The following is a 25,206-nucleotide window of genomic DNA, read 5'->3' on the forward strand; positions in this document are numbered from 1 at the left end:
GTTAAATGCTGCTAGCATTCTTCTTCTTGATATTTCTCTGGCTTGAATAACTTCTGCCCTTACAGAATCAGTCTTGTCTGGAATAGAGGAGTCCTATTTCTATGATTTCACTATGTGTCTTTATGAAAGAAACATGTACCAGTCTTCAATTTGTTTTTGTTTCAATCTATATAGGACTTTCAGGACCCATTCCCAGATACAAATATTTGAGATTTTCAGTTCTGAATATCCTGTCTCAAAAATACCCTGCAATATTAACTTAAAATTCCGTGCTTCAGTAGGAAGCCTCATGAATACCTGAATTAACTGAATACTTATAGAAAGCTGATACATGCAAAACTCATCCTATGAATTACACAAATGTTACCTAAAAGTGATCCTCACATGGTGCTTTCCCAGATTTTTACATGTATGTTACCAGTGCATCCAATGATGTGATTTACGTTAGAATGGTTTTATTGGTCAGTTTTTGCAACTTTGGTCTTTTTTCTTGATCAAAGAATTTCCATTTTTCTCCACTAGAAAACAGACACATTGAAGACTGCTTCGGTGTCCTAAAGATGTATTGAATTGAGCTAACACAGTATTTTCTGGGTAAACTAAGCACGTGAAAAGTGATCTTGCTTTTTTATTTAAAATTAGACAAATGCTCATGAGCTCTGGGTCTGCTTCCAAGTTGAAGAGAAATAGTTTTATTGATTTTAGTGCTCTCGATAAATTAGGAACGTGCTGAGAAAAATGCTCCACTCCCATGAGTTTGGAATTTATTTTCAAACTGAAGGGAATGTTTGCTGTGTTTACTGTGGTATTCAGGCACTGGGTTCCTTTCATCTTTCTCAAGATGCAGCTATATACAACTAGAGGATGCAAAGACAGTGAAGCATTTGTTGCTTTGTTTGTTTTGTTTTTGCATATACTGAAGGTTTTATTTCATCACCCACTTTCATGGAAGAATAATTCAGAATTAGTTCAAAGTAAAGGAGGCCTGAACTCCTTCCTTCCTCTAGCTCAGCAGAAACCAACATTTTTGGAAGATTTGCAGAGGAAGGAGCGCAATGAAAAATGATCCCACTGAGTCTGGAGTCCAACCTGTCATTGATGCAATCCACACAAAAAATCAAAGCCAACCTTCCACAGACATTCTTTGACTGAGATGAGCACCACATGCAGATTGAGGAGCAGACCTCGGTGATTACATTGCTCTGGTTGTGATAAAAGAAGGCAGCACTGGGAGGGATTCCCTCTGCTGGTCCTGGGGGGCCACAGTGATTCTTAGAAGGTCATCCTGCCTCTCTGGTCTGGGCTTGAGGGTGAAGGAGAGCAGTGTTGTGTAGATGAGCAAATCTATCTCATTTACCATTTCATGTTTTGAGAATGAATGAAAACAACTGAAAATCTGTCTCCACAACATTCTCATATAAATTATTTATATCAGGATTGTTTTCAGCCCATAGAGACTGCAAAGCAGTAAAGGTTCATCCGATCCCACAGGGATGGGCTGGCTGCTCTGATGGGGCACTGCCTGGGCTCAGCTCCATGCTCCCCCAGCAGCCCGTGCAGGCAGGCAGCAGCCAGTGCCTGCAGTCCATGCAGCCCCAGCACAGCACAGCCGGCGCACAGAAGGCTCAGCAGGTGCCGTTTCCCCCTCCTCCTCCTCCCAGCTCAGCACCCCGCAGTTGTCTCCACCAACTCTCCCGTGCAGCGTTAATGTGAGGGAAAACTGTGGCATCACCATGGTGCAACTCTGACTTCCCCTCATCCCTGATCAGTTCTCAGACAGGTGTCAAAAGAAACATGATTTCAGGAAAAAAGGGCATTAAGATGTCAGTATAGAGACAAACTCAACTTAGACTGTGAGCACATCTGTATATTCTTGATTATCTTTTTAAGAAAACTAAAAGAAATATTCCTGAGTGCGCCACTGGAAATAGTCAGCAAATAAGATTCAGTGTTCATGGAAGAAACCTCTATTATCTCTGAAACAAGTTAGCATAGCACGGGCAGTCAGCAGCCAGTGCTGCATTTACACACTTAGAATGAGAAAAGGAAAACCTGAAATTTCACACAGCATTGAAAAGAAAACTATTTTTGATATCTTAAGGCAGATGCTGGGTCGTGGTCTGATGTGTTGTGGTTCAGAAATAAAATAGGTCTTTAAAAGGAACAACAGCTCTCTTTTCTCTGGAGGAGAAGTTCAGTGAATCCTTTCAATTTCCAAAGGCGTAGAGGTCAGACTGCCCCGTGCCCTCACTGTGTGCTTTCTGCATGAGGCTGAGATGACTTGTGTGATCTCATAGGCATGGGCTGCTTTAAAGACTGCTTTATGCAGTACATTCTGCCTGGAAAAGCAAACTTACTTTTAGTATTCCTTCACACATGATTTTGCACAGACGGCTTCCCAGGGAGTTGAACTCAGCCTGCACTGTGAATGGTTTGAAAAATGTCTATTATTTAAAAGTTTCATTGTTAGAACTAAACCCGAACTGTTAAGAAGGAGCCTCAGCCACAACCAAGAACAAGTTCAAACTCAACAAAAAGAATTGCTGGCCATCTCTCCCGTTCTTGTCTTTTAAAGCTACAATAACAACAGAAAAACAATAAAACACTTTCCAAGCTTGGGAGCACTTTAGCATCAGTCTTGCTGACAGGAGCACCTTCCTCAATTATATTTTCATCATCAGAGAAACTATGAGCCCACTGTAACTGGATAAAAGCCCTTCAAAATGAGAGCTTCCTTCAGTGTCTCACTCCCAATCAGAGGTGCTTCCACGTGGCAGCCTCCAGACCTCACAGTTTATAACAACACAATGACACTTAATGACATTTCTCATCGCATTTCTGTCTCACATGGGGAGTGCACCACTGGAGGGGATGCACTAGGCCATGTGTGAACTGACTGGAGAAGAACTGGAAATACGTCATCACTGTTTTGTTTAGAAAAGTACTTCTGACAAAAAATCACAGGTTTTTTGTGACTTCATAGAAAGATTTCTTTCAAAAATATGAAGTAAGACCTGCATAAAAACTTGAACAAGATAAGCATGATTTTCAGGTTAGTGAAAATCAAGCACATTAATAGACAGCTCCTGGTTTCTGCATACAGAGCTGATTTTCTCTCCGTTGTCTCACTTGAGGGAAATTGAGCAATAAATGATGGGAACCAGTGGAGAGCATCCTCCTTCCAGGGCTGCAAACTACATTTGTCTCAGTTGTGCACACAGTCTGCATTCACACTGTGGTGAGTGCTCACCTGTGAGTGTGCAGTTCAAGTGCTTGTCCGGATTTATTTCTTGGTTGTTAATGAGTATTCAGTTTAGTTGTTTACCTGAAATGCAAAAAGTAGAGATTGGAAGTTTATTGTCATGTGCAAAATTATTGAGGGTGCACTGGATAGATGCATAATGCAAGGGGCTTTGACTGGTTTGCCTACAGAGGAACCCACATTGGTGATTCTCTGAGCAGCAGCAGCAAAGCCTCACATGTGGAGGCTGACCAGATTGCAGAAGGGGAACAGGATACAAACAGTTTGAGGAGCTGCTTCACTGACATTTCCAACACTGTTTTGGTAAAGGCCTTCGCTAAGCACAGTGACCTGAGATAAGCACAGAGTCAAGTTTAACATGCCTGAGAGGAGGATCTGGAGAGGAGGATGTCAGAAGTGCTCCAGTGTTACCATGATGACTGGCTTCCCACTTGCCCCCCATTGTAGTTGCACTGCTTGGCACTGGAAGGCACCAGCCTGGAGCTCCGGCTGCAAGGCTCCGCCAAATGCAGGAAACAACAGACACCCAGAGACTGGTGAAGTACAGAAATCTGAATGCTGAATTCAGATTCAGGAAAGAATAGGTCCTGTTTCACTGGGTTACACAGCTTCTGTTGGTTAATAATATTTATTGATATCCTTGTTACCGGAAACAGAGAAGAAGAGCGATTATCTTCTGTGGAGAAACCTACACTAGGGAACCTGCTGTAGCAGGGGATTTGGTCTAGGGGATCTCGTGAGGTTCAAATGACTTCCAACCCTGTTGATCTGGGATCTCCCCTGGCTTCAGGAGGTGACTCTGGCCTTACCTCCCAGAAGTCAATACAGCCATGGCTGGGAGCCTTGTGCTGCAGGCAGCAAGGTATGCAGGTGAAGCACAGCTGGTCTGACAGCTGCCATCACGCTCCTGTCCTACAGGGCTGTCTCCTTACCTACCAGACCACTCTGTGCCTGCAGGGCTGCCTTGGTTCAACACCCACAGGCTCCCAGCCAAGCCTTTCTCTGTTGGCCTTTGAGAAATATTCCTGCCTCGTGCACATGTGATTTTGCAACATGGGGTAGACAGCAGTTGCTCCTGCTGTTTTCTCTACAGCATAAGCTCACCCAAAGGAGCCAGAGCCCATGCAGCTGAAGAGGCTGCTGCACATGTGGGCATCCTAATCATCATTGTTAGAGCCCCTTTGAGCTGCTTGGATCGAGCCATCTGGCCTTTTGCTCAGAGGACGTTCAGACCACCGGTGGCTGAGGGAGCAATCAGCAAAGGGCTGTGTGATGTCAGGTGCTGAGACTTTGACATGACCGGCACTGATCTTCAGCTTTGTTCCCTCTGTGGCATTTCAGCACTAAAATGAGTTTCTGCATATGCTGCAAATTCTTATGTTTCCTCAGGAGCAGTAGTTTTGATTTTCCTTTTCTGTCCAAATGATTTTCCAGGGACAGTGTGTTTGGAACATAACCTGTGGGGTGGCACATGAGGAGCACAGCATCCATGGGAAATACCACCCCATTTTATTTTAAAGAAAGGCCCGGGCAGCTCCCACCTGCTTAGTAAAGAGCGTCCCCAGGAGCTCTGTCCAGAGATATGCCTCCAAATTGAGGCAGTGCCGTGGCTCAGTGGCCATGTGCCCACCCTGGGCAGCTGAGAAGGGTGGAGTCGGGCAGCCCATTTGTGACATCAGCAGGAATGCATTGCATCACAACGCAGGGGATGGGTTTAGGGCCACAGGCAGGCAGCGCTGCTGCATTTTTGACCTGGGCCAATGGTGAGTGCAGCAGCAGGGGAAGGTCGGGCTGGACGAGGGATGTGGTGCAAACACCGGCCCCTGTGGGAGCACCACGGGCAGTGCTTGGAACTGTCCCTGCCAGCACTGGCCTCGGTCCCTGCTGCCACCCAGCTCCCTCGTACCCACTGCTCCTACCTGAGCACAGGGCCATGCGGCTCCTGGCCCCGCTCCCTCCCAGCCCCACTGAGCCCCTCTCTCCCATCTCTTGCAGATCATGGCTTTGGTGTTTGTTCTCGCATTGTTGGTGCGGGCGCTAAGTGTCAGTGTCAATACTGATGTGCTCATGCTCGAGAACGTGCAGCGGCGCGAGGTTGATCTGCAAAAGCACATGATACCTCCGCAGCACGAGATTGAGCAGAGGAATGAGCAGCAGAGCTGGGTGGACATGTCATCTCTGCTCTTTGCTCTGCTGGATTACTGGAAGATCTGGTTCAATGTGGGGCTGATTCTGTTGCTCCTTTGGAACATGTTGCAGTCCATACAAATGAGCCAGCATGATGAAAGCAGCAGTGAAAATGACAGCTCCAGTGGCGAGGAGGAGGCATCGGGGGCGGAGCAAGAGGAAGAGGAAGAGGTGGAAGAGGTTGAACAGGAGGAACATCAGGAGGAACAGGTGGAACAGCAGGTGCAGGAGGAAGAGGAACAGGTGGAACAGGAGGAACAGCAGGTGCAGGAGGAACAGGAACGGGTGCAGGAGGAACAGGTGGAACAGGAGGAACAGCAGGTGCAGGAGGAGCAGGTGGAACAGGGCGGACAGCAGGAGCAGGTAGAACAGCAGGAGCAGGTGGAATTGGTGGAAAAGGAGGAACAGGAAGAAGAGGAGGATGACGAGGAAGAAGACTTCAAAGATTCAGCACTGACAAAATTTCTCACAAGGCGTGCCCTGGAAAAGGTGGAAGGAAGGGCCACCAGGTGCCCTATAGTGGAGGAGCTGATGGACCAGCTCGTGCAGACCTTCAGATTCATCTGGTCCAACAGCTTCTTCCCGGTGCTGCAGCCCGCCATTGGGGTGGGCAGTGCCTTTGAAGGCTGGAGTCCCCGGGAGTGGGACAATGTGTACTGCCTGCTCGTGCCCATAGAGCCTCCCCCCGGGCACACCTTCCTCCTGGAGCTGGGAGATGAAGGGCACGGGCTGGCAAGGAACTCCCGCGTCCGCGTGGAGCTTCAGTGCATGTGCCAAAGGGAGAAGCAGCTGGGGAATGTGCTGTGCTTCCTCCACCACCATGAGGAAGAGCTGAGCCAAAATCAGGACCCCAGCCTGCTACAGACTCTCTGCACTGACTCCTACCTGGATGTGGAGAGAACTGTCACCTGGTTCACCGCACAGGTGGCAGCAATCTGGAAGACCACCCACCACGCGCACGCCTACAGCCTGAAGGTGCTGCCTTCCAGACGCTCCTGCAAGCTCCAGCTGACAGAAGCCTCCAGCGGGGAAAAAGTCCTCGTCGAGCTGCTGTTCGGGGTGCAGCAAGAATACTCGGACATCTACCTGACCAGCCAGAACACAGACGCCGGCTTTACGCCCAGCACAACATGGCCACAGAGCTGTGCTGTGGCAGAAAAGAAGTTCTTCCAGCACACGGCCAGGAGTACCGGACAGGACAGCTCCCACCTGCACTGCCTGACGTTGCTTGCCAGCATCTTAGTGGGCATGGGCTTTTCCACCTATGTCATCAAGACTCTTGTCCTCCACACTTTGGCCATCATCCCTTTGAAGAAGTGGCGCAGGAAGTATTTCCTGAATCGGATGGAGAATCTCCTGCGGTACCTGCGCTTCTGCCTGGATGAGAAATGCCTGAACCACTTCTTCCTTGGCAGCAAGTCGGTGCACAGCACGATTGTCCTGCCGCAGTCCTTCCGATCCGCCAAGCCGCTCAACCTCTTCCAGCACCTGGAGGAGGACCCGGACGCCCACTCCATAGCGCTGCGTGAGTTCAGGGAGCTGAGAGATCGCTACATCAGACTGCTGCTGTTCGGACGCTGAGAGAGACCTTTGTCCGAACCCTTCTCTTGTTTTGGCTGCAAGCTCACATCCTGTGAGCAATAAGACTCTGAGACCTATTTAGGAGGCCAGAGGTGGCTGTTTCCTTGTGGCAGTCAGTGTCACGTTGGAGAGAGCTTACCAGTGGAAGATCCGGCCTGTGACCAAATGACTCCATCTTGGTATGGGAGATCTGGGGATGGAACCATTGTATCTTGTGAAGGCAAGATGCAAACAGATGCTTCCCTGCTCCCTCTGACGACCATCTCTACTGAAGATCAACATCTGAACTACGAGTCATGCTGGAAACCCAGTGGTGACTAATTCTCTCTTGCTTTCTACAAAGACTCTTTGCTTTTATTTCCTATCTCTTTTCTATCACCCGACTTCCCTTCCCCATTTCCCTAAACAACAACAACTTTTAATAAACTCTTATAAACTATATATCCTGTTGTGTCACAATCTCGCCGTCGTGTGTACGTATATTGAAAGAATATAGAGGCCACTAAGATGGTCAGGGTGCTGGAGCAGCTCTCCTGTGAGAAATGGTTGAGGGAACTGGGCTTGTTTAGCTTAGAGAAGGCTCTGGGGAGATCTCGTTGTGGCCTTGCAGTACTTCAAGGGAGCGTATACAGAGGAGGAATTGCTGTGTCACGGTGTTATCTAGATCAATCTATGTGACGGGGAGGGGCAGTAGGCTCCTGTTCCCCCTGGCTCCCAGCGTATAGGAAGGGAAAATAAGAAAGGGGTAGGGAGATGGGAGCTGGACTCAAGGAAACAAACAGAGAAGTGGCAACGATCTAAGGAGGAAAACTTACTATTTTACTAATTACAGTCTAATGGAAATTGAGGCTAATAAGCCAAGTAAAATAAAAGGGAAAGAGAGAGAGAGGTTTTCCGAAGACCGAGAAGCCTACTTTGAAACTGAAGGTGCCACGGCTTGGAAGCACACCCAGACTCGCTACCAGGCAGTTTGAGAGAGAGACAGCATCACTTCCGTGATGTGTTTCCCTCTCTGACTGTGAGACCCTCTGGGACATGTAGTTGTTCTCTGTGCTCTATATGATGTTATGATGTGGAATACCAATAGAAAAATGTACAAAACCATGACATTGTGAGGGTGGGCAGTGATAGGACAAGGGGGAATGGCTTTAAATTCAGACAGGGAAAGTTTAGGTTGGATCTTAGGAGGAAGTTTTTCACCCAGAGGGTGGTGACGCACTGGAACGGGTTGCCCAAGGAGGCTGTGGATGCCCCATCCCTGCAGGCATTCAAGGCCAGGCTGGATGTGGCTCTGGGCAGCCTGGGCTTCTGGTTGGTGACCCTGCACACAGCAGGGGGTTGGGACTGGATGAGCACTGTGGACCTTTGCAACCCCGGCCATTTCATGATTGTATGATGGGTGACATAAATCGCTGTCTGATTATTGTTGCAATATGCTTCTTTTCATGTGCTCTTAACCAAATACTGCTGGTGTTGCCCTGGGTGTCCTGTTTGGGGTCGTATCCTGGTAGATGCTTTACGAATACAAATGGTGCATAAAGGCCTGTATAGTTCATTAGGACCAGATCTCATGTCCATCGATAGCAGTATTATATAGAAATAATATACCTTTACATATATAAAAATGATAGACCTTTCAGAAGGGTATATAAATGCAGCACAGTGGACAAACATATATTACTCTGTCCACCTGTTTGACAAAAATGTATATATTATTTTATACCCTGAAGCAGGGGTTTTAATATTCCTTCAACAATATTTTGATATAATCATCAGTGACTATAACTGCTCTGCTCTGGATCTTCTTGTCATCTTTCTAAATGTCTGCTCCATTTTTTCATCATGTTGGACCAAAAATATAGCGTGGTGATGAACTACACAGGTCTGTTTTGTGCTGTAGATGCTTAGCCCTGGAAGTTTATCAGTAAATAAGAGAGATGAAAAATCCACTTTAGAGAGAGGATTAGGTAAAAAATTCAGCTTCTTGAAAGTAATCTGAGAGGTACTACTGACGTATTCGCCAATTAACCTGACTTATCCCAGGACTTCAACTGTCCCGGGGAGAGAGACACAAACATGGATGCCATCATGTCTTCTCTCAATATATTGCTCTGTCACACACCTTATATGCCATCCTAAATCCTGCGCAGACACGTACACCCGCTACGCAAAACCCAATGCACGCAAGAGAACCTATACACACACCTACCTAAACCCGCAGCCCACTAACTCTTAACCTACAGGCCTAACTCAGCTATTCTAGAACACTCCATCTACTCAGAACTACTGTATGCACTCATAAATCCTCGCAAAGACAACTTAGCACCCCAACATACTACAGAACTCTGTGATCAGTGGGAGGTTGGCACAGGTTTGCTGTTAAAAATGGCACTTTCTGCCCTTCTGTGTCCATGGGCTCCTGAAGGATTTGTAAATCCTTGTGCTAAAGGTGGATGAGGCTTGCACATCTCCTGCCACCTGATTATTACCTGTGCAGATGGAACATATCTCTGGGTTCTGCCTGCAGGTAGCAAGGACAGAGCAATCCCACATGGACAGGGACTTGCCAAGGTATAGCTGAAAGCAGGTGGTAGATAAGATGAATTGCCTTCCAGCAATTTGCAACCAGAACGAGGAGAAATTTCATATGATAGTGAGCTGCAGTTCCTCCTATCAAACCTGACCTGGTGCTAAGCCTTCTAACAGCTATTGTCTCGGACCATTTAGAAGAGAGAGTCCCATTCAGCATTTCCTGTCCCTGCTGTTACCTGGAGGTTTTTTGCTGTGCTCTCACTGCTCCTTTCCATGCTGATCTTTGGGATGCTGCATTGCTGTAGCATCACTGATGAGCAGTTAGAGAATCACAGAATCATCATCATAGACTCATAGGATGGCTGGGGCTGAACAGTACCACAATGATCATCTAATTCCATCGCTGGTGGCACCGCAAAGATGAAAGGAAGAGGCTTTGTGTTATAGGAGCATTGCCATGCAGTGCTGATTGCCTATAGGGTTTCAAGCAAGGAAACACCAAAATAATAGATCAGAGCACCCATGATTTTGTGTTGTGTTCACGACAGTATTTGGCCCCTTATTTGCTATGGTGAGTTTCATTTGCTGGAAACCTTCATCTCTCTTTTAAATGATCATTCTTTGGTTTGAATCAAGCTTTAAATGGGAGTCAGTGAATGCGCTCCTGGATTTCTGTATGTGTTTGCCCGGTGGGATAGGTTGTAGTTAAGTGAAATGCATGGTGTAAGCAAAGAGAAATTGCTGTATGCAAACCATAATTTTTGCGTACTTACTGTTTGGAGTGCTGATGAAAGGGATGTATCACAGCATTTTTATCATGTCGGCTGCTCTCCCTGTCTCACTGCCTGAAGGGTGGCAAAGGGCCCCTTTCATCTTGAGGATTATGAGGCCATCATGGTAAACAGCAACACCTGGTTGGGTTGACCTTGTTGGAGCTTTCATCTTTTGTTCGAAGTTTTGAAGTGTTCCTTGTGGTTCTTTTGTTCCCCGAGTCATGACTTGATGTTTAGCGAGATCAGGGAGGAGCAGCTTCTTGCTGGAGTCATTAATGTGGATGGGGAGGGGAGAAGACAGTGGCCAGCTGAGTGCTTCCAGAGTCCCAAGGTTGGGGATGGCCCTACAGGTTTGGAGCTCAGTTCTGGCTGCACAGAGGGTGCCTGGATCTCTGCTTCTGCTGCTTTCACCCCAACAAATGCTCCTTAAGAATGAAATGCAACATGCCGCTTGGCTTCATACCTCTTAATCCCAGAACAGGAGTCCATCCACAAGCGGATGAGAGAAACTGACAACAAAGGACTTAGCAAAGAGACACTGACAGAGTCAGTGGGCAGTGCTGCCAGTTTCTGCCTGCACTTGTAACCAACCACCCAGCCTTGCCACCATCACACTGGCTTCCTGAGCTCATTCATTTACTCTGGGGGGTGCCTGCAGGGCCTGGAGCGTGCAGGAGTGGAACGGGAGGCTGTCCATGAGGCACTGTGCTCGGGGGGATTTCCCTGGCTGGACCATTGCATGTTCTCTGCCTTGCAGCCTCTGAATGCAGACAGAGCCGGATCCTGGTGGGCGAATGCCAAAGAAATCTCTTAGTTGGTAGCCGAGTCTCATACTTGCCTTTATGATATTCTTTTAACATCAAAGTAAGATTCATATATAAAGCAGAGCACCCAAGAATATATCTCTAGTAATGGTGACAGTGAAATGTCATTTTTGGATGGAATGTTTTTATTTCCCTTCCTTTTTAGTCTCACCTTTTTTAGTTTTCTATCCACTGATTTTGCCCAGAATTTCCAGCCTGTGGAAATATATTCCCGTGTTTATTTAGCACTGCTGCTTTTCCTGTGCTAGCAGTATGGATTTAGACATTGGCTCATCCTTTATGCAGTTCAGAGAATGACTTCAGGAAAAGTCCTAATCCAGCAAAGGTGGATTCTTCAATAAGGAAAAATACAGCTCAGATTGCAAGAATAAAGATGGAATGGGTCTTTGCTGTGTTCTGCCTCTTCCAAGCATGTAAGATTTTTCACTCAGGGGTGGTGACCCCAGCACTTGCTCTTGTTGAACCTCATCCCATTGGCCTCAGCCTATTGATCAGCCTGTCCTGGTCTCTCTGTGGGGCCTGTTTACCCTAAGGCAGATCAGCACTTCCTAACAACTTGCTGTCATGTGCAAAATTATTGAGGGTGCACTGGATAGATGCATAATGCAAGGGGCTTTGACTGGTTTGCCTACAGAGGAACCCACATTGGTGATTCTCTGAGCAGCAGCAGCAAAGCCTCACATGTGGAGGCTGACCAGATTGCAGAAGGGGAACAGGATACAAACAGTTTGAGGAGCTGCTTCACTGACATTTCCAACACTGTTTTGGTAAAGGCCTTCGCTAAGCACAGTGACCTGAGATAAGCACAGAGTCAAGTTTAACATGCCTGAGAGGAGGATCTGGAGAGGAGGATGTCAGAAGTGCTCCAGTGTTACCATGATGACTGGCTTCCCACTTGCCCCCCATTGTAGTTGCACTGCTTGGCACTGGAAGGCACCAGCCTGGAGCTCCGGCTGCAAGGCTCCGCCAAATGCAGGAAACAACAGACACCCAGAGACTGGTGAAGGGTCCTAAACCAACAGGCGGTACCACCCTCATTTGTAAATACAAGTCACCAAGCCCTGGCTTAGATGAGCCAGGATCCTGTTCACAGGACTACAGACTTCTATGGAATAGCCATGTTCTTCTTTCTTTTTTTCTTCCTATTATAAATTTTGCAAACAGATCACTTAACCCAGAGCAGAACAAAACCACGTGTAATTAGCTGTGAAGTAAGTGACACCATTCAATTCATGAGAATTTTGTTTTCTGCTTGCTCAGAAGCACAGCACTCAGCACAGGATATGATCTGCAGTAAGAAAGGAACACATCTGACACATTGGAGTCCTACTGGGATTTGGCAGTTTATTTCCATGAGCTGATTGTCAACAGTGGGGGAATTAATGACCACGTTATAAGCAGTGTGCATCTGCACACAAGCACTTATGTTTGGCATGTATAGTGTCACACGTGCAATGAAATTAATTACAGAATTATGTGCAATTATGGTTATAAGTGTAACACATTAAGCAGTCTCTTGCCAACTATTTAATGCACGTACTCTCAGTAAACTCATTTTTTTCAAGGATTCACAACTCTTTTCAAACATATACTTCAATTTAAGCAGTTCCTGGAGTTAAAGTGGTTGACTTGTGATTTATACTCTGCTGATGGGGACATTTTTTTTTTTATTTTCATGTCCTTTTAAACTGCTTATTGTAAAGATTTCTCCCCATTGCAGTGTTTCTTGTGCCACTTCTTCTTACTCTGTTCCCTCATTTTTTAACTGACTTTCCCTTTGTATTGTCCTGTCATTATACGTACCCAGAACAAACAAGGTATGGAACAGTGTCTGCCATTGGTTTGTGTCTTACTGTATTGTGGTTAGGATGGAGTAATTAAGGTGAATAGACCCAGGGTTCCAACACCCCCCAGGGGCAGCCCCAGGTCCTGCAAGAGCAGCTCCGGCCCTGCTGCAGCCCTCACCATGCCACTCACGTCACACTCTCAAAGAGCAGCTGCAATTCCAAGGAGGGTTATTTCATTTGGCACAGAATCTTTTTTAAATGGGTAGCTTCCCAGACTTATGCTGAACAGCAACGAGCAAAATTAACTTGTAGAATTGTGTGTAGAATTATCATGACCAGTGTTCTAGCTGTATCAGCCAGCAACTACATCCCTAAGATGCAATCGTTATTTCATTTTGGTAAGCCCCTTCCCCATTTTCAGATGTCACAGAATGACAGAATTGTAGGGGTTGGAAGGGACCTGCAGAGCTCATCGAATCCAGCTCCCCTGCAAAGCAGGCACTCTACAGCAGGCTGTACAGGTAGGCATCCAGATGGGTCTTGAATATCTCCAGAGAATGAGACTCCACAACTCCCCTGGGCAGCCTGTTCCAGTGCTCCATCACCCTCACTGTGAAGAAGTTCCTTTGTATATTGGTGTGGAACTTCCTATGCTCCAGTTTGTGGCCATTTCCCCTTGTCCTGTCCACACAGACAAATGAAAAGATGGTGGCCATGTGCCTTTATCTCCCACACTTAAATGCTTATAAACATTAATCAGATCCCCTCTGAGTCTTCTTTTCTCAAGGCTGCACAGACCCAGGTCACCCATTTCCTCATAGGAGAGATGTTCCAGGCCCTTTATCATGTTTGTGGCCCTCAGCTGGACTCTTTCCAGACGATCCCTGTCTGTTTTGTACTGGCAGCCCAGAACTGGATACAGTACTCAAGAACCGGATACAGTACCATATACGTATTTTTTACTTCCATAACTCAACACAACCTTCTGTTTGGGAGACAAACAGCAACCTGTTTGTGATACACACCTGCAGCGTGTATCGGTGCTTTTGCCTGAGTGAAAATTCATACATTCAAAATATGATTGCCAAGAATATAAAAGGGATCTTAGGCAGCTTCTCTTCCCAGAGTTTCATCACTGGCTGCTGAGCTCATAGACAGAGCTGTGTTTGACGGGGGCAGTGCCTGAGCACTTCACACAAAGTGGCCAAGGAGCAGTGCTGCATTTCTGCATGGCTGCATTTCTGCATGGCTGCATGGCTGCCTTCAGTGCTGCAGGAGCTGTCAGTGCTGGTTGTCTCCTGGCAGTTGGAGCCATTTGGGCTCCCCAGGAGTAATTTTGCAGAAAGCCTAAGAAAAGAGAAAAAGCAGTGTGTTTTTACAGACAGCCTTCTAGGGAGAACAAAGCGCTTCCCTTGATTTCTGCACATAATTTAGGGATAACTTAATTAGCTTCACTGAAGTCATGCTAATTTACCTTAGGTAAAAGTGATTCTCTTTCTCCTTTTGTGAAAAGGGAACAGTTTAAATTTCCTGATGTTAATTAAGACAGAAGCAGACTATACCTTCATGTATTCAGTGCAAAATAAGCAAGACTAGAACACAGCCCAAACTCCAGATTACAATCACTGGCATGGTCATCGTTTGGCACAGGCATCCGCAGCAGCTGGGATTTCTGCAGCTGGCTGATAGAACAGCATAAGGAGGAACGTGTTACAGAGGTGCTTGAGAACTGTGTGGGTTTCTTTCCATGAAAATATCAGAGATTTGGGAAAGCTTTTTTGAGGGGCAGGTGCTACAGACAGCCACTGTGCCAGGACCGTGGGGAGCTGCGTGGTGGGGTCACCATAGGACATAGAAGGTTCCAAGTTGGAAGGGACCCACAGGGATCACACAGCACCACCCAGACCTGGTGTCAGAGTGGTGTCCCAACACTCCCTGAGCTCCGGCAGCTCGGGGCTGTGCCTGCTGCCCTGGAAGCTGTGCCATGCCCACCACCCTCTGGGGCACAGCCTTTCCCTCACCCCCACCTGCCCTCCCCTGACACAGCTCCATGTGTTCCCTCAGACCCTGTGGCTGTCAGAGAGCAGAGCTCAGTGCTACCCCTCCACTCCCTGTGAGGAGCTGTAGGGTGCCATGAGGAGCTGTAGGGATGCCATGGGGAGCTTTAGGCTGCCATGGAGCTGCATTCTGACATGAGGAGCTGCTATGAGGGAGTCATAGGGCTGCTTTGAGGGATAACTAAACACAAAGACTACTAATACATTTCTGTTATTGTTTCATCTGAGGACCTCTATAAAACAGTGTAAGAGATTATTCTTTCACACCATTGTCTCAAAGTTTGCTGAGGACACAGATGGACAAGTCCTGGTCAAGGGTTGAGAAATCCTTTGTCTAAATCATAGAATCATAGAATTACCCAGGTTGGAAAAGATCTTGAAGATCAAGTCCAACAGCAGCCTAACAATAGCACCCTAACACTAACAACCCTTTGCTAAATCATATCCCTGAGCACCACATCCAAATGGCTCTTAAACACATCCAGGGATGGCGATTCAACCACCTCCCTGGGGAGCCTATTCCAGTATTTAACAACCTTTCTGTAAAGAAATGTTTCCTAATATCCAACCTAGGGACACATATGGACAAGTCCAGGCAAATCACAGTCAGAGTTGATGAAATATTTTGTCTGAAGATTTGCAGTCCAAGGGCAACGATAGAGAAAGAGATAAGCCACAGCTTAGTGGCTGGGAAGCAGTCTTTTCTCAAGGGAGATGCCATCTCGGGGGTTCTGCACATGGCTCTTACCCAAGTACCCAGGAATGCCACATTGGCAGAAGAAGGATAAAAAAGGGACCAATAAACATGACATCAGGTGCTTCACAACATGATTCCTGCATGCTGATAGACTCTCCTGGGCCTGCTACCTGAAACTTGCCCCTTCCTCTTGGGCCTGCTCTGTCTCTACCTGCTTGCTGCCTAAGGCCGGCCACTCTGCTGCTGCTCTTCCCTGCACTTTTGCCTTGGGGCATTGCAATGGCATGCAACAGAACACTGCTAGGTCTTGGTGGTGACTATCCCTGCTTTATGCAATTTTTGCTTCTTTCCTATATTTCCTATTGCCCACTTTCCCTTCCCCATCACCCTAATTCATAATAGTTGCCAGTCCTCCCCTTCCCCATCTCCCTGATTAAGATTTGTAATAAGCTGGTTGGACCACCATTTGAACTCTTTGTTTCTTAATCTCATGTCAGGTATACATATATCAAAGAACCTCCTCTCCTTCCTATGAATTGGAGCAAGACAAACAGCTGTAATAAATAATGGTTTTCCTTATCAACATGTGTGGGATCGCAACCTTCCTTCCTTGCAATTACCCTAGAATAACGATTTTCTGCTAACTCCAAGTGGGCCTCAGCGTGAGTTCCTCAGATCTGAACTTTACTTGAGGATAATCAGGGTTGTTTAATTTCTGAGCAGCAGCTTCACTGAGGTAATTGATTTGTTCTTGAAATCGTGGTTTCAGGGAAATGCTCTTTGTAATTTCCTCAGCTGATATTTCATGTTGTGTAAAATTGCAGCTGTCACACTGCTTTGTATCACAATATGGTTTTCAATGGAAACATATCACCAGCTACAAGTGATTGTTGAAGGAAGTTTAAAAAAGGCACAGAGAAAAAGAACCCTGGAACTGTGTATTCTTTGAAAAGCTATAGAAAAATTCATGGCAAAATACACTGAAGTCTATGGACAGCAACTGTACTAATCGCAGTTCATGGAAGTAATATTTTTTTGATGAATAATGTATGCAGAATGAAACTTATTCAGTACAGTTCATCCTTTAAACAATGCCTGCAAAGATATGACAAGCAGCTGGAGAGATCTTTGTGGTGTGTGTTAGCCATGAACACAAACTACCAGTAAGCTATTAGGGAAAGTGCAAATCGTCCTTTACCTTACAAAATCTGTGTATTACAGAAACACACAAAAGGCTTAACTGGAGCTCTGCTAGCCAAGCGATGGTACATATTTTCAACATCTATGCCCTTGTGCATTTTCAAAAACCTCCTAATTTGTAGCACTTAGAGACCAAGGCATGATGGGCAATGGGTGGAGTGAAGCAATGCTGCGTGAATGAGTATTGGCAGCTGGGTGAGAGGTGTAGAATGGGTATTTTATTCCTCTATCCAGTTGCCCTCTGGGATGCCAGGCCCTTGGCAGATGGACATGGAAGGACATAGAAGAGACAGAGGGCACAGCTGAAGTGAGGTACATTTTGAGCAGGCACAAGATGACGCTATTGGCGAGAGGATGGCCAGGCACTCTGCTGGAGACCAAGGAAGCTGTGGGTTCTCCATCCCCAGTCAGAGTCGGAGCTGGACTGGCCCAGGTCTGCAGTGGAAGCAAACCTCCAGGCTGGCCACATCTGAGCAGAGGACTGGAATTGCATTCTTCCAAAATTTGTCTAACATTTTTTTTGTGTGTGATTTGCTGTTCTTAAATATACGTATATATTACACATGTTATATAAACATTTAATTATTGTGTATTTGTATACTTAGAATATATCATAGAATCACAGAACAGTTGTCTGGAGGGACCTTTCAAGATCATGTAATTCCAGCCCCTCCAGAATTGATTGCCATGTGCATACTAAATATGTATACATCAGCTATGTAGTTGCTCGTTTCTCAAAGGACACCATGAGTATTGAACTGAAAATCTATCTGTAAAATGGAAGTATGATTGAAAACCACACCAAGATATTTTGAATCCAGTGATGTTTCTTATAATAGAACTAAAAGAAATCAGGCTTGCATGTCACCCACAATCTAACAAAATGTGTTTCTATCACATAATCTCTAATTCTAGGGTTTGACCAGTTTCATTTTATTATTTCAGCTTCTGCTTTTAGCTGTAATGTTTTAAAACTTCCATTGGAGATCTCTTGGTTTGCTTCATTTCATCTCATTCTATTCCTCAGTTTTAGACAGTGACTATAGCAAAGAATGTTTCTGATTTTCCTGAAAGTCGTCATTTACTCACAGTGATTTCTGACAAATGCTCTGTTGTACAGTTTCTTTTTTATGATGATTGCATGGAATGTGCATATCACCATTATTTCCATTATTTCCTTTAAGCCATTTGGATGAAGATTTGCTTGTACATTGACAAAAGCTGTATACCTTGGCTTTCTGAGTTTTGGTTGCATTTATCTTGCTTTATTTTTCCATTTAAGGATTACTCCATGTTTAACCAGCATGGAAATAGCACAGAATTTGGAGGTTTATTAATATCTATAATACAGAGCATTTGTGTCTGTCTCATGCATTGAATAAGATGATAGAAATGGGAAAAGATAAATGACAGGATTTTACAACTGATGTAGCAGCTGTTTTTGTGATGGAAAGCAAAGCCATTTCAGTCACTCTTTAATATGATTGGGCGTAGCAAGGTTATGCACTTGAGGAAGAACTGACAGAGGGAGCACTCTTAATAAGGGACAACTGAATTGTTGTGTACGAAAGAAGTGTGAAGCAGAAAGAGAGCAGTGAGACTGAGCCAGAGGAAAGCCTGGAGCCTGAACCTGTTGAGCGTTAAATCCCCTTCCCAGGAATGTGACTCATTTGTAGCAATCCATGTTCCAAATCAAACCATCAGCAGACACATCTGCCTTAATCAGGGAGTATCTTTTCCAGACATTTTCTGCACTAATGGGACACATTTTCTGTTCATATTTTGATGGACAGAACAGTGCAAAAAACAGTCATCCTAAGTGAATATTTATTGTTGTATCTGCCATTATTAAATGCCAAGCAGACATTATTTTACTGCTAGATTTTTAAAAAGATTCAGAAACACTCTGCAGATTAATGCAATTCAAATATAGGTATTTCAAATGCATAGTGATATTCACAGTAATCAGTATAAAAAAAAAATCAAATCAAGTCAAATCAAATCAAATCAAGCATTACTCCTCCGTTTTCACATACTGAGTTTCCTGGTAAGGCTTACAGCGTCAGGATACGATGAAATTCTTTAAAAGACCAAAATGAACAGCCACTTGTTTAATTGCTGTAGACTTTTATGCCAGGTTAGACCTATATTTGTTTCATCATATGGGAACAGTCCCATTCTATCCCAGACAGCCATTTTATTGTGAACATTGCTCTGCACTGCGAGACCACACCTATGCCAGAGGTACTTGTTTTCTTCCTACACATTAACTAACTTTGGTTGTTGAGCAGCATTGACACCAGAGGCTGTTGGGCTCCTTACCACAAAACCATTCCTCAAGAGAGGCTGAAATACAGTCTTACCCATCACTCTATGATACAGTGCACAGAGGGAGAGAACAAAGAGGGAGACAAAAAACTGAAAAAGAGAGCAAGAAAGAATATCCTCCATGTGATCTTCTGCTTTGTGTTGATTAATAGCATTGCTTGTTCTGCATGACAGTTACTCCCAGTGTGAACTGATAGATCATCCAGGGATCTTACCCAAGCCAGTTACCCATTAACTCGTAAACAAAGTATAAATATTAATTAATAATTCTTGGTTTTACAAAGTAAAGGACCCATTAAAATCAGGCAGCATGGAGATTTCATTTAGAAACACCTGCTGTCTCTCTGACTAGGCTCCCATAGGCAAGGTTCAGTGCGACGGCAGTGTCTTTTGAGGGTCGTTGGATGCCTGGGAAGCAGCAGCAGCACTTCTGTACCAAAGTGTTTCCCTTCCCCTGTGCATATTTTAAATGAGGTGAATGTGCCCTGTCACTCACCAGCTCCATCAGCTCCTTATCTTAGCAGCTAATCTTGCTACAGGTAGTAAAAAAAATTACTGCAAGCTATTAAGTTTCTACTAAAATGTCAAATTCTGTGGAGTCTTGAAAAGAAAATGAGTGTATAGTCCCATTCCAGCTAGACAGATTGAGTTTGGTGTCCACTATGAACTAAAAGATTTACTCTCCAGATTGGCTAATTCCTTGAGCATTAAATGCCCCAAGAAAGGGAGCAAACATACTATTAATAACTCTAATGGCTAAAAAGCATATTATTTTCAAGTGATTTGTTAATCAGCATGAGTTCTGCCTACAGCTATTGCAATCAGTCATCTTTCTCCAGTAGTAGCTAGTGTCTTAATAAGGAACAACAAGGGATTTGGAGGAGCTAAAATTGTTCAGGCTCGAAGGACGATAACAGAAATTATTAACCAACTTGGATAAAAGCCACCAAACAAGATGGGAATACTATTGGAAGGGCAGATTGTAAAGCCTCATTGGAAACAGATAGAGCCAAAGAATGAGTTTGTGAGAACGTCTGTTCCGAAGCTGCTTCCCTCTGATGAAATTCTCATCCATAGTTTAAAATGGGAAGAGGAATTTTCTTGCATAAGACATCAGTGACTCATGGCTGTGGCTGCAGGAGGGACCTTGGATTTCTGGTTGAGCCTGGGGTGATGAAGCTGAGCCTGGAGTCCCCTGCAGTGCCCTCAGAGCTGCCCGCCAGACCTTGGTTGAGTTCTCAGCTAAGCAAACAAAATGATGATAATTTGTTCCTTAAAAAAAGAAGAAGAAAAGAAAAAGAAAAGGAAAAAAAGGAAAAGAAAAAAAAAAGGAAAAGAAAAAAAAAGGAAAATAAAAAGAAAAAGAAAAAGAAAAAGAAAAGGAAAAAGAAAAAAAGAAGAAGAAGAAAAAGAAAAAGAAAAAGAAAAAGAAAAAGAAAAAGAAAAAGAAAAAGAAAAAGAAAAAGAAAAAGAAAAAGAAAAAAGGAAAAAAGAAAAAGAAAAAAAAAAAGGAAAAGAAAAAAAAGAAAAGGAAAAGAAAAAGAAAAAGGGGGGAAAAAAAGGAAAAAATAAAGAAGGTTCTTTGCTGTTTATGCTTCTTTTTGTCCTTCAAAGCAAAAAATAAAAATAAAAATAAATAAAAAATTTGGGCTTGGCCCCAAAACTCCAGCATCCAGGAAGGGTTGTTATGACAGATGTGGTGAGCACCAGAATATCTGTGGGCAGGGGAAGTGAAACCATTGGAAGAAATTGCCCAGAAGTTGTCTAATTAAACAATTTGTGAAAACATTGTTGTCGTTGCCTCAGACAGCCTGGTTTGTGTGAGTAATTCAACGTTGTGTGAAGGCTGGATGAATGAATCTAATCTGTTTGAAGCTTCTGGCTTTATTGGTAACATTTTATAAATAAAATAGCAATACAGAGGGCTGTAGAATCCCAGTGCTCAGGTGGGATGCACGTGATGAAATGCAGGTAGTGGACTGTAGAACACCTTCTGGGCAGGCACCCAGCACCCAAAGCACAGGACTGAAGGACACAGCCCAGAACCAACGAGGCCACTTTGCAAAGCACAGATGGGCTTTCTAGGATGTATTTTTTTCTCCTGCACTTTTTAATTACTTCTTAAATCTGGGATCTTTTTAAAGCAAGTCAGGAACATTGAATTACCATTTTAGGTTTTTTGTTTGTTTGTTTGTTTGTTCATTTGTTTGTTTAGAATTATTAAACTGTTTTTATTACATTTTCAGACTTTCTATGGAATAATAAAAATTAAAAAGCTTAGATTGAGAAACAACTCTACAACATTTATTAGATGACTGGCATCTATGAACATAAGATTTCTTCATGAAATTTTGTTAATGAACCCACAACAAGCAGGGGAGCATTTTGGTGCCCTGATGTACACAGGTGGTTTCCCAGCAGGTGGCCAGCACTGGCATTCCTGCAGTAATTGATTAGCTCAGGTGTACAAGTACAGCACTGATTGATTACCTATTAAATAACACTCCATTGCATTTCTTTCAATTATACAACACAGGATAGGTGTTGCCAGCCAAGAATTCCATGATATCAGACATATTGATGACTTATAATTGTTTATTTGCATTTGGAGCTGAGGACTTGGAGCAAACCTCTGTGAATGGCCACGAGGAGCACGTCTGTATCACACAGACAGTGTGCTGGGCTGGAGGACAAGGGCTTGGATGGGTCACTGGGCTTTGTGACAAAGTACTGTGAACAAAGGGGACAGTCCTCCTGAGCAGGGCTGAGCACAGGATCCTGCCCTGGGCTCCAGGTGGAGACACAGCAGCTCAGGACAGGCTCTGAGGAGGTGGTTCCAGTTGGGGAGGCCCTGCACTGCACACCCACCTGTTGATTTAATGCAGCTGAAAGCTGGCACTGCGCCTTGCATTGCTTGTGCAGTTTTAAACACACACAACTCCCAGATACTGGAATTTTACAAGGCCACATGCACATGTAAAGCAATCCTCTTGCTATTCTGAGGCAAAGGGAAGCTCTGTTCTAAAAATCTAACAGCTCTTTATGGCCATGTCTCTCATCTGATTGCTTTGCATCATTTCTGTGATCTCACTTCAGGATGCATTTTGGTTGGCTGTTTGTGAGAGCTTTTGTTAGTGGTGCTATTCTGGGACTGCATCCAACTTGCTCCTCATCAAGACCTCTGAGAGAAGTTTCCACATGAACCAAAGCCCTTAGAAGTCAGAAGTTTGAAGAGGAGATGCTGCAGCCAGTGAGCAGTGGGACATCCAGGGTCAGAACTATCATTACAGGTACAACAACAACTCCACTGCTGTTCCTACGGCCTAGACATGGCTGGGGGGGGGGGGAGAGAAGGGTGGGGAAAGGGGGATCACACATGCCCCATTCTAGCAGCCCCACTATCTGTACCAGGTTGGCAGAGGCTTGAACCCCCTGAGCAGTGCTGGGTCTGCTGGCCTCTGACACACTCCTATCCAGGGCTGACCTCCAGAACAATTCGGCATGAACAGGGGCACCCAGAGCATCAGCAACATAACGAGAGGAGGGGTTGTTCTACACATGCTTCTTTTTCTGAAGAAATCTTTTCGCCATCATCTCCCAGTGTGCTTTTTTTTTCCCCGCAAAGCTGTGATCAAAGTCTTCAAACATATGGCTCCATGGCAAGGCAAGGATTTCCACAAGCTCCTGGACTCATCCTACCGCTCCAGACATCAGCTTCTTGGGCAGTCATACACATGGCTGGGATCCTTTGGGCTGTTTCTAAAGAAGGTTGCAGCACTACATTACAGAGCCGAACCACTGCCTTAGGAAAACTATTCAGCAGAAGCAGCTAACTAGTGATAGGATGAGAAGTAATGGCTTCAAAGGTGTGCCAGAGGAAGATTTAACAGCCCTACAAAGTCCATCCTCCTGAAGATAAGAACAGGGGAGAGACCTGAAGAACATTCAGAGCCATACCAGGACTGCATGGTGCAGTGCAGCACAGTCAGGGCGCTCAGCATGGCCACAGTCATTGGGCAATTCCCAGCCCCAGCACCAAGGACTCAGGCTGTGCTGGTGCTACAGAGTCATGAGAGAAGCACTGCAACAGTGGGAGCTCTGCACAGGGGCTGTGCTGAGGGGTGGGCTGTAGGAATGCAGGAGTCATGCAGCCTCAACATGTGTTGGTAGCCATGGCAGGGGGGGATTTGATTCTGCCAGAAGCATCATAGCAGGGTACAGCTCAGGTATGAGGAGACAACAAGGTGTGTGCTGCAGAAGACTGCAAGAGTAAGAATTCATGAGTAGCCATAGTTATACATCTTGCTGAACAGATTCATTTCCCAATTTTAAAATGGCATTTGTTTTGTCATGTTTCTCATCGCCATTAGTACATAATGGGACACTGTGCATCAGTTTAAATGAATTCATAATGTGTGCTGTAGCAAGTCTATTGAATAGGAGATAAATAGGTGATTATTCTGACTCTGCTCTGATGAATGGGATTACTTATGGAGTTATGTGCCACTTCCACAACCTTTTATGGAGAGAGATACCATAAATCAGAGCAGACTGGGTGACCCATTAGATGCCATAGCCAAAAAAGAGGAGGACTGACTACAAGAAGTAAACCAGAAAGGACTGACAATGCTAGATGCCAGCTAGCACAGATCAAAGAAGACTGATGAAATGAAGACGTAATGTGGAGACTTGGGTGACCAGGACCCTCTTAAGGGAGTAATGTAAGGATGCAATGAGAAAAGGAAAGAAATGAAGGACTTGAGACTGGTACAAGGCAAGCTTTAGGAGAGTCATGGGCACATTCACAGGAAGGTGCATCCTTCCAGCATTTCCCTCTGGGCTTGAGGGAAATGAAATTAATGGTGGGGAAAGGAAGGGAAAGAGCAGGGAGATGCCGTAATATGTATGTTCACTTTTACACAAAGGTAGAAGAAATGAATTAGTGAGAATTTAGCAATGATATCTAGAAAGTTAGAAGGTAAATGATGTGAAGTGGCCACAGATGTATGATTATTTCCTGAGGACATCAGCTGAATGGATGATGGATATTGTTGCCCAACATTTAAAGAGGGGATGCAGGCTGTAAGAAACACAGAAATGGCTGTGCTTTGGACAGATGATCAGGAACAAGGGAGAATGGACCTGAGGTCCTGGAATCAGAGATGAGAACGGTTATCTTGGGTGGAAGGAACACAACAGACAAGGTATAACATCCAGGACACAGTCTGACCTGCTAGCATTAAGAGAAAATGGCATGAGTAGGAGGAGGTGCTGGGCATAAAGTGTGTGATTTGTACCATACAGGATAATAGTTCTGAGAAAAGCACTTCACAGGGAGCATGTCACATTGCAAGGCATCACAGGAGACAGGTAAAGCTGTCATTCAACTACTTACAAAGGCTGACAAAGATAAAGAAAAATTTTCCAAAGTACCCTCTGAAAGCAAAATAAAACTCAATTTCAGACAGCTTAACGATATTTCATCACATTTTTGTGGACACTGAAGCATGATCAGAACTAAAATTCAACTTGGTTAAGAAGTGAGAAGAGAGATGGGAGTTCCTAGGAAGAGCCCGGCTGATTCATCTGCACTTTGATGCTGGAAGGAGAGCTGATACTAATGTGCAATGAGTAGTTTTGGGACAGTCTCTGGAGATACAGAAAGATCGGCTGAACTTTGGTGGCAAGGACATGTCCCAGGGAACCACCATGTGCCAAGGGAGAGGGGACTCACATCAGGGGATGAGGTCACTTCCCACTTGGAGAGATTTGTTTCTCATTTGAAATATTGTAATAAAAACTCTGAAGTTTTTGCTGTGCTGTAAGAGAGATCCTTCTCATATTGGCAATTGTGACATTGTGGGAAACTTCTAGAACAGACTGGGAACAGGTGGTTTAAATGGCAGTGCAGGCTGGCTACAGGATATGTAGCATAGTCTCTGGTGCAAAAAGTAGCAGTGACTTTAGTTTGGCAAATA

General features: G+C 44.9%; 1 protein-coding gene and 1 long non-coding RNA gene across 2 annotated transcripts; one reads left to right on the forward strand and one right to left on the reverse strand.

The window, feature by feature from the left end:
- Positions 1 to 2,070: 2,070 nt before the first annotated feature.
- On the reverse strand, positions 2,071 to 4,869 carry LOC146760398 (uncharacterized). Its single transcript, XR_014947701.1, has 3 exons — positions 4,804 to 4,869; positions 3,251 to 3,325; positions 2,071 to 2,339 (listed from the first exon to the last, which is right to left on the reverse strand). It is a non-coding gene; the product is annotated as an uncharacterized LOC146760398 (long non-coding RNA).
- Positions 4,870 to 5,260: 391 nt separating this feature from the next.
- On the forward strand, positions 5,261 to 7,048 carry LOC146760399 (inositol 1,4,5-trisphosphate receptor-interacting protein-like 1). The gene is made up of 2 exons (XM_085551586.1): positions 5,261 to 5,830; positions 5,867 to 7,048. The coding sequence occupies exons 1-2, from the start codon at positions 5,261 to 5,263 to the stop codon at positions 7,028 to 7,030; spliced, it is 1,734 nt and encodes a 577-aa protein (XP_085407712.1). The 3' UTR covers positions 7,031 to 7,048.
- The last annotated feature ends 18,158 nt before the right edge of the window (positions 7,049 to 25,206 follow it).

The sequence above is a fragment of the Coturnix japonica genome, chromosome 6, assembly GCF_054131305.1.
Source record: "Coturnix japonica strain WE chromosome 6, WE-NBRP24, whole genome shotgun sequence".
Classification (NCBI taxonomy): Eukaryota; Metazoa; Chordata; class Aves; order Galliformes; family Phasianidae; genus Coturnix; species Coturnix japonica.

What these genes read in the sequence shown, in the direction of transcription:
- LOC146760399 (XM_085551586.1), top strand. Translation starts at nt 5,261, where the DNA reads ATGGCTTTGGTGTTTGTTCTCGCATTGTTGGTGCGGGCGCTAAGTGTC. An exon ending in AGGTAGAACAGCAGGAGCAG is followed by an intron (nt 5,831 to 5,866) that starts GTGGAATTGGTG and finishes CAGGAAGAAGAG; the next exon opens with GAGGATGACGAGGAAGAAGA.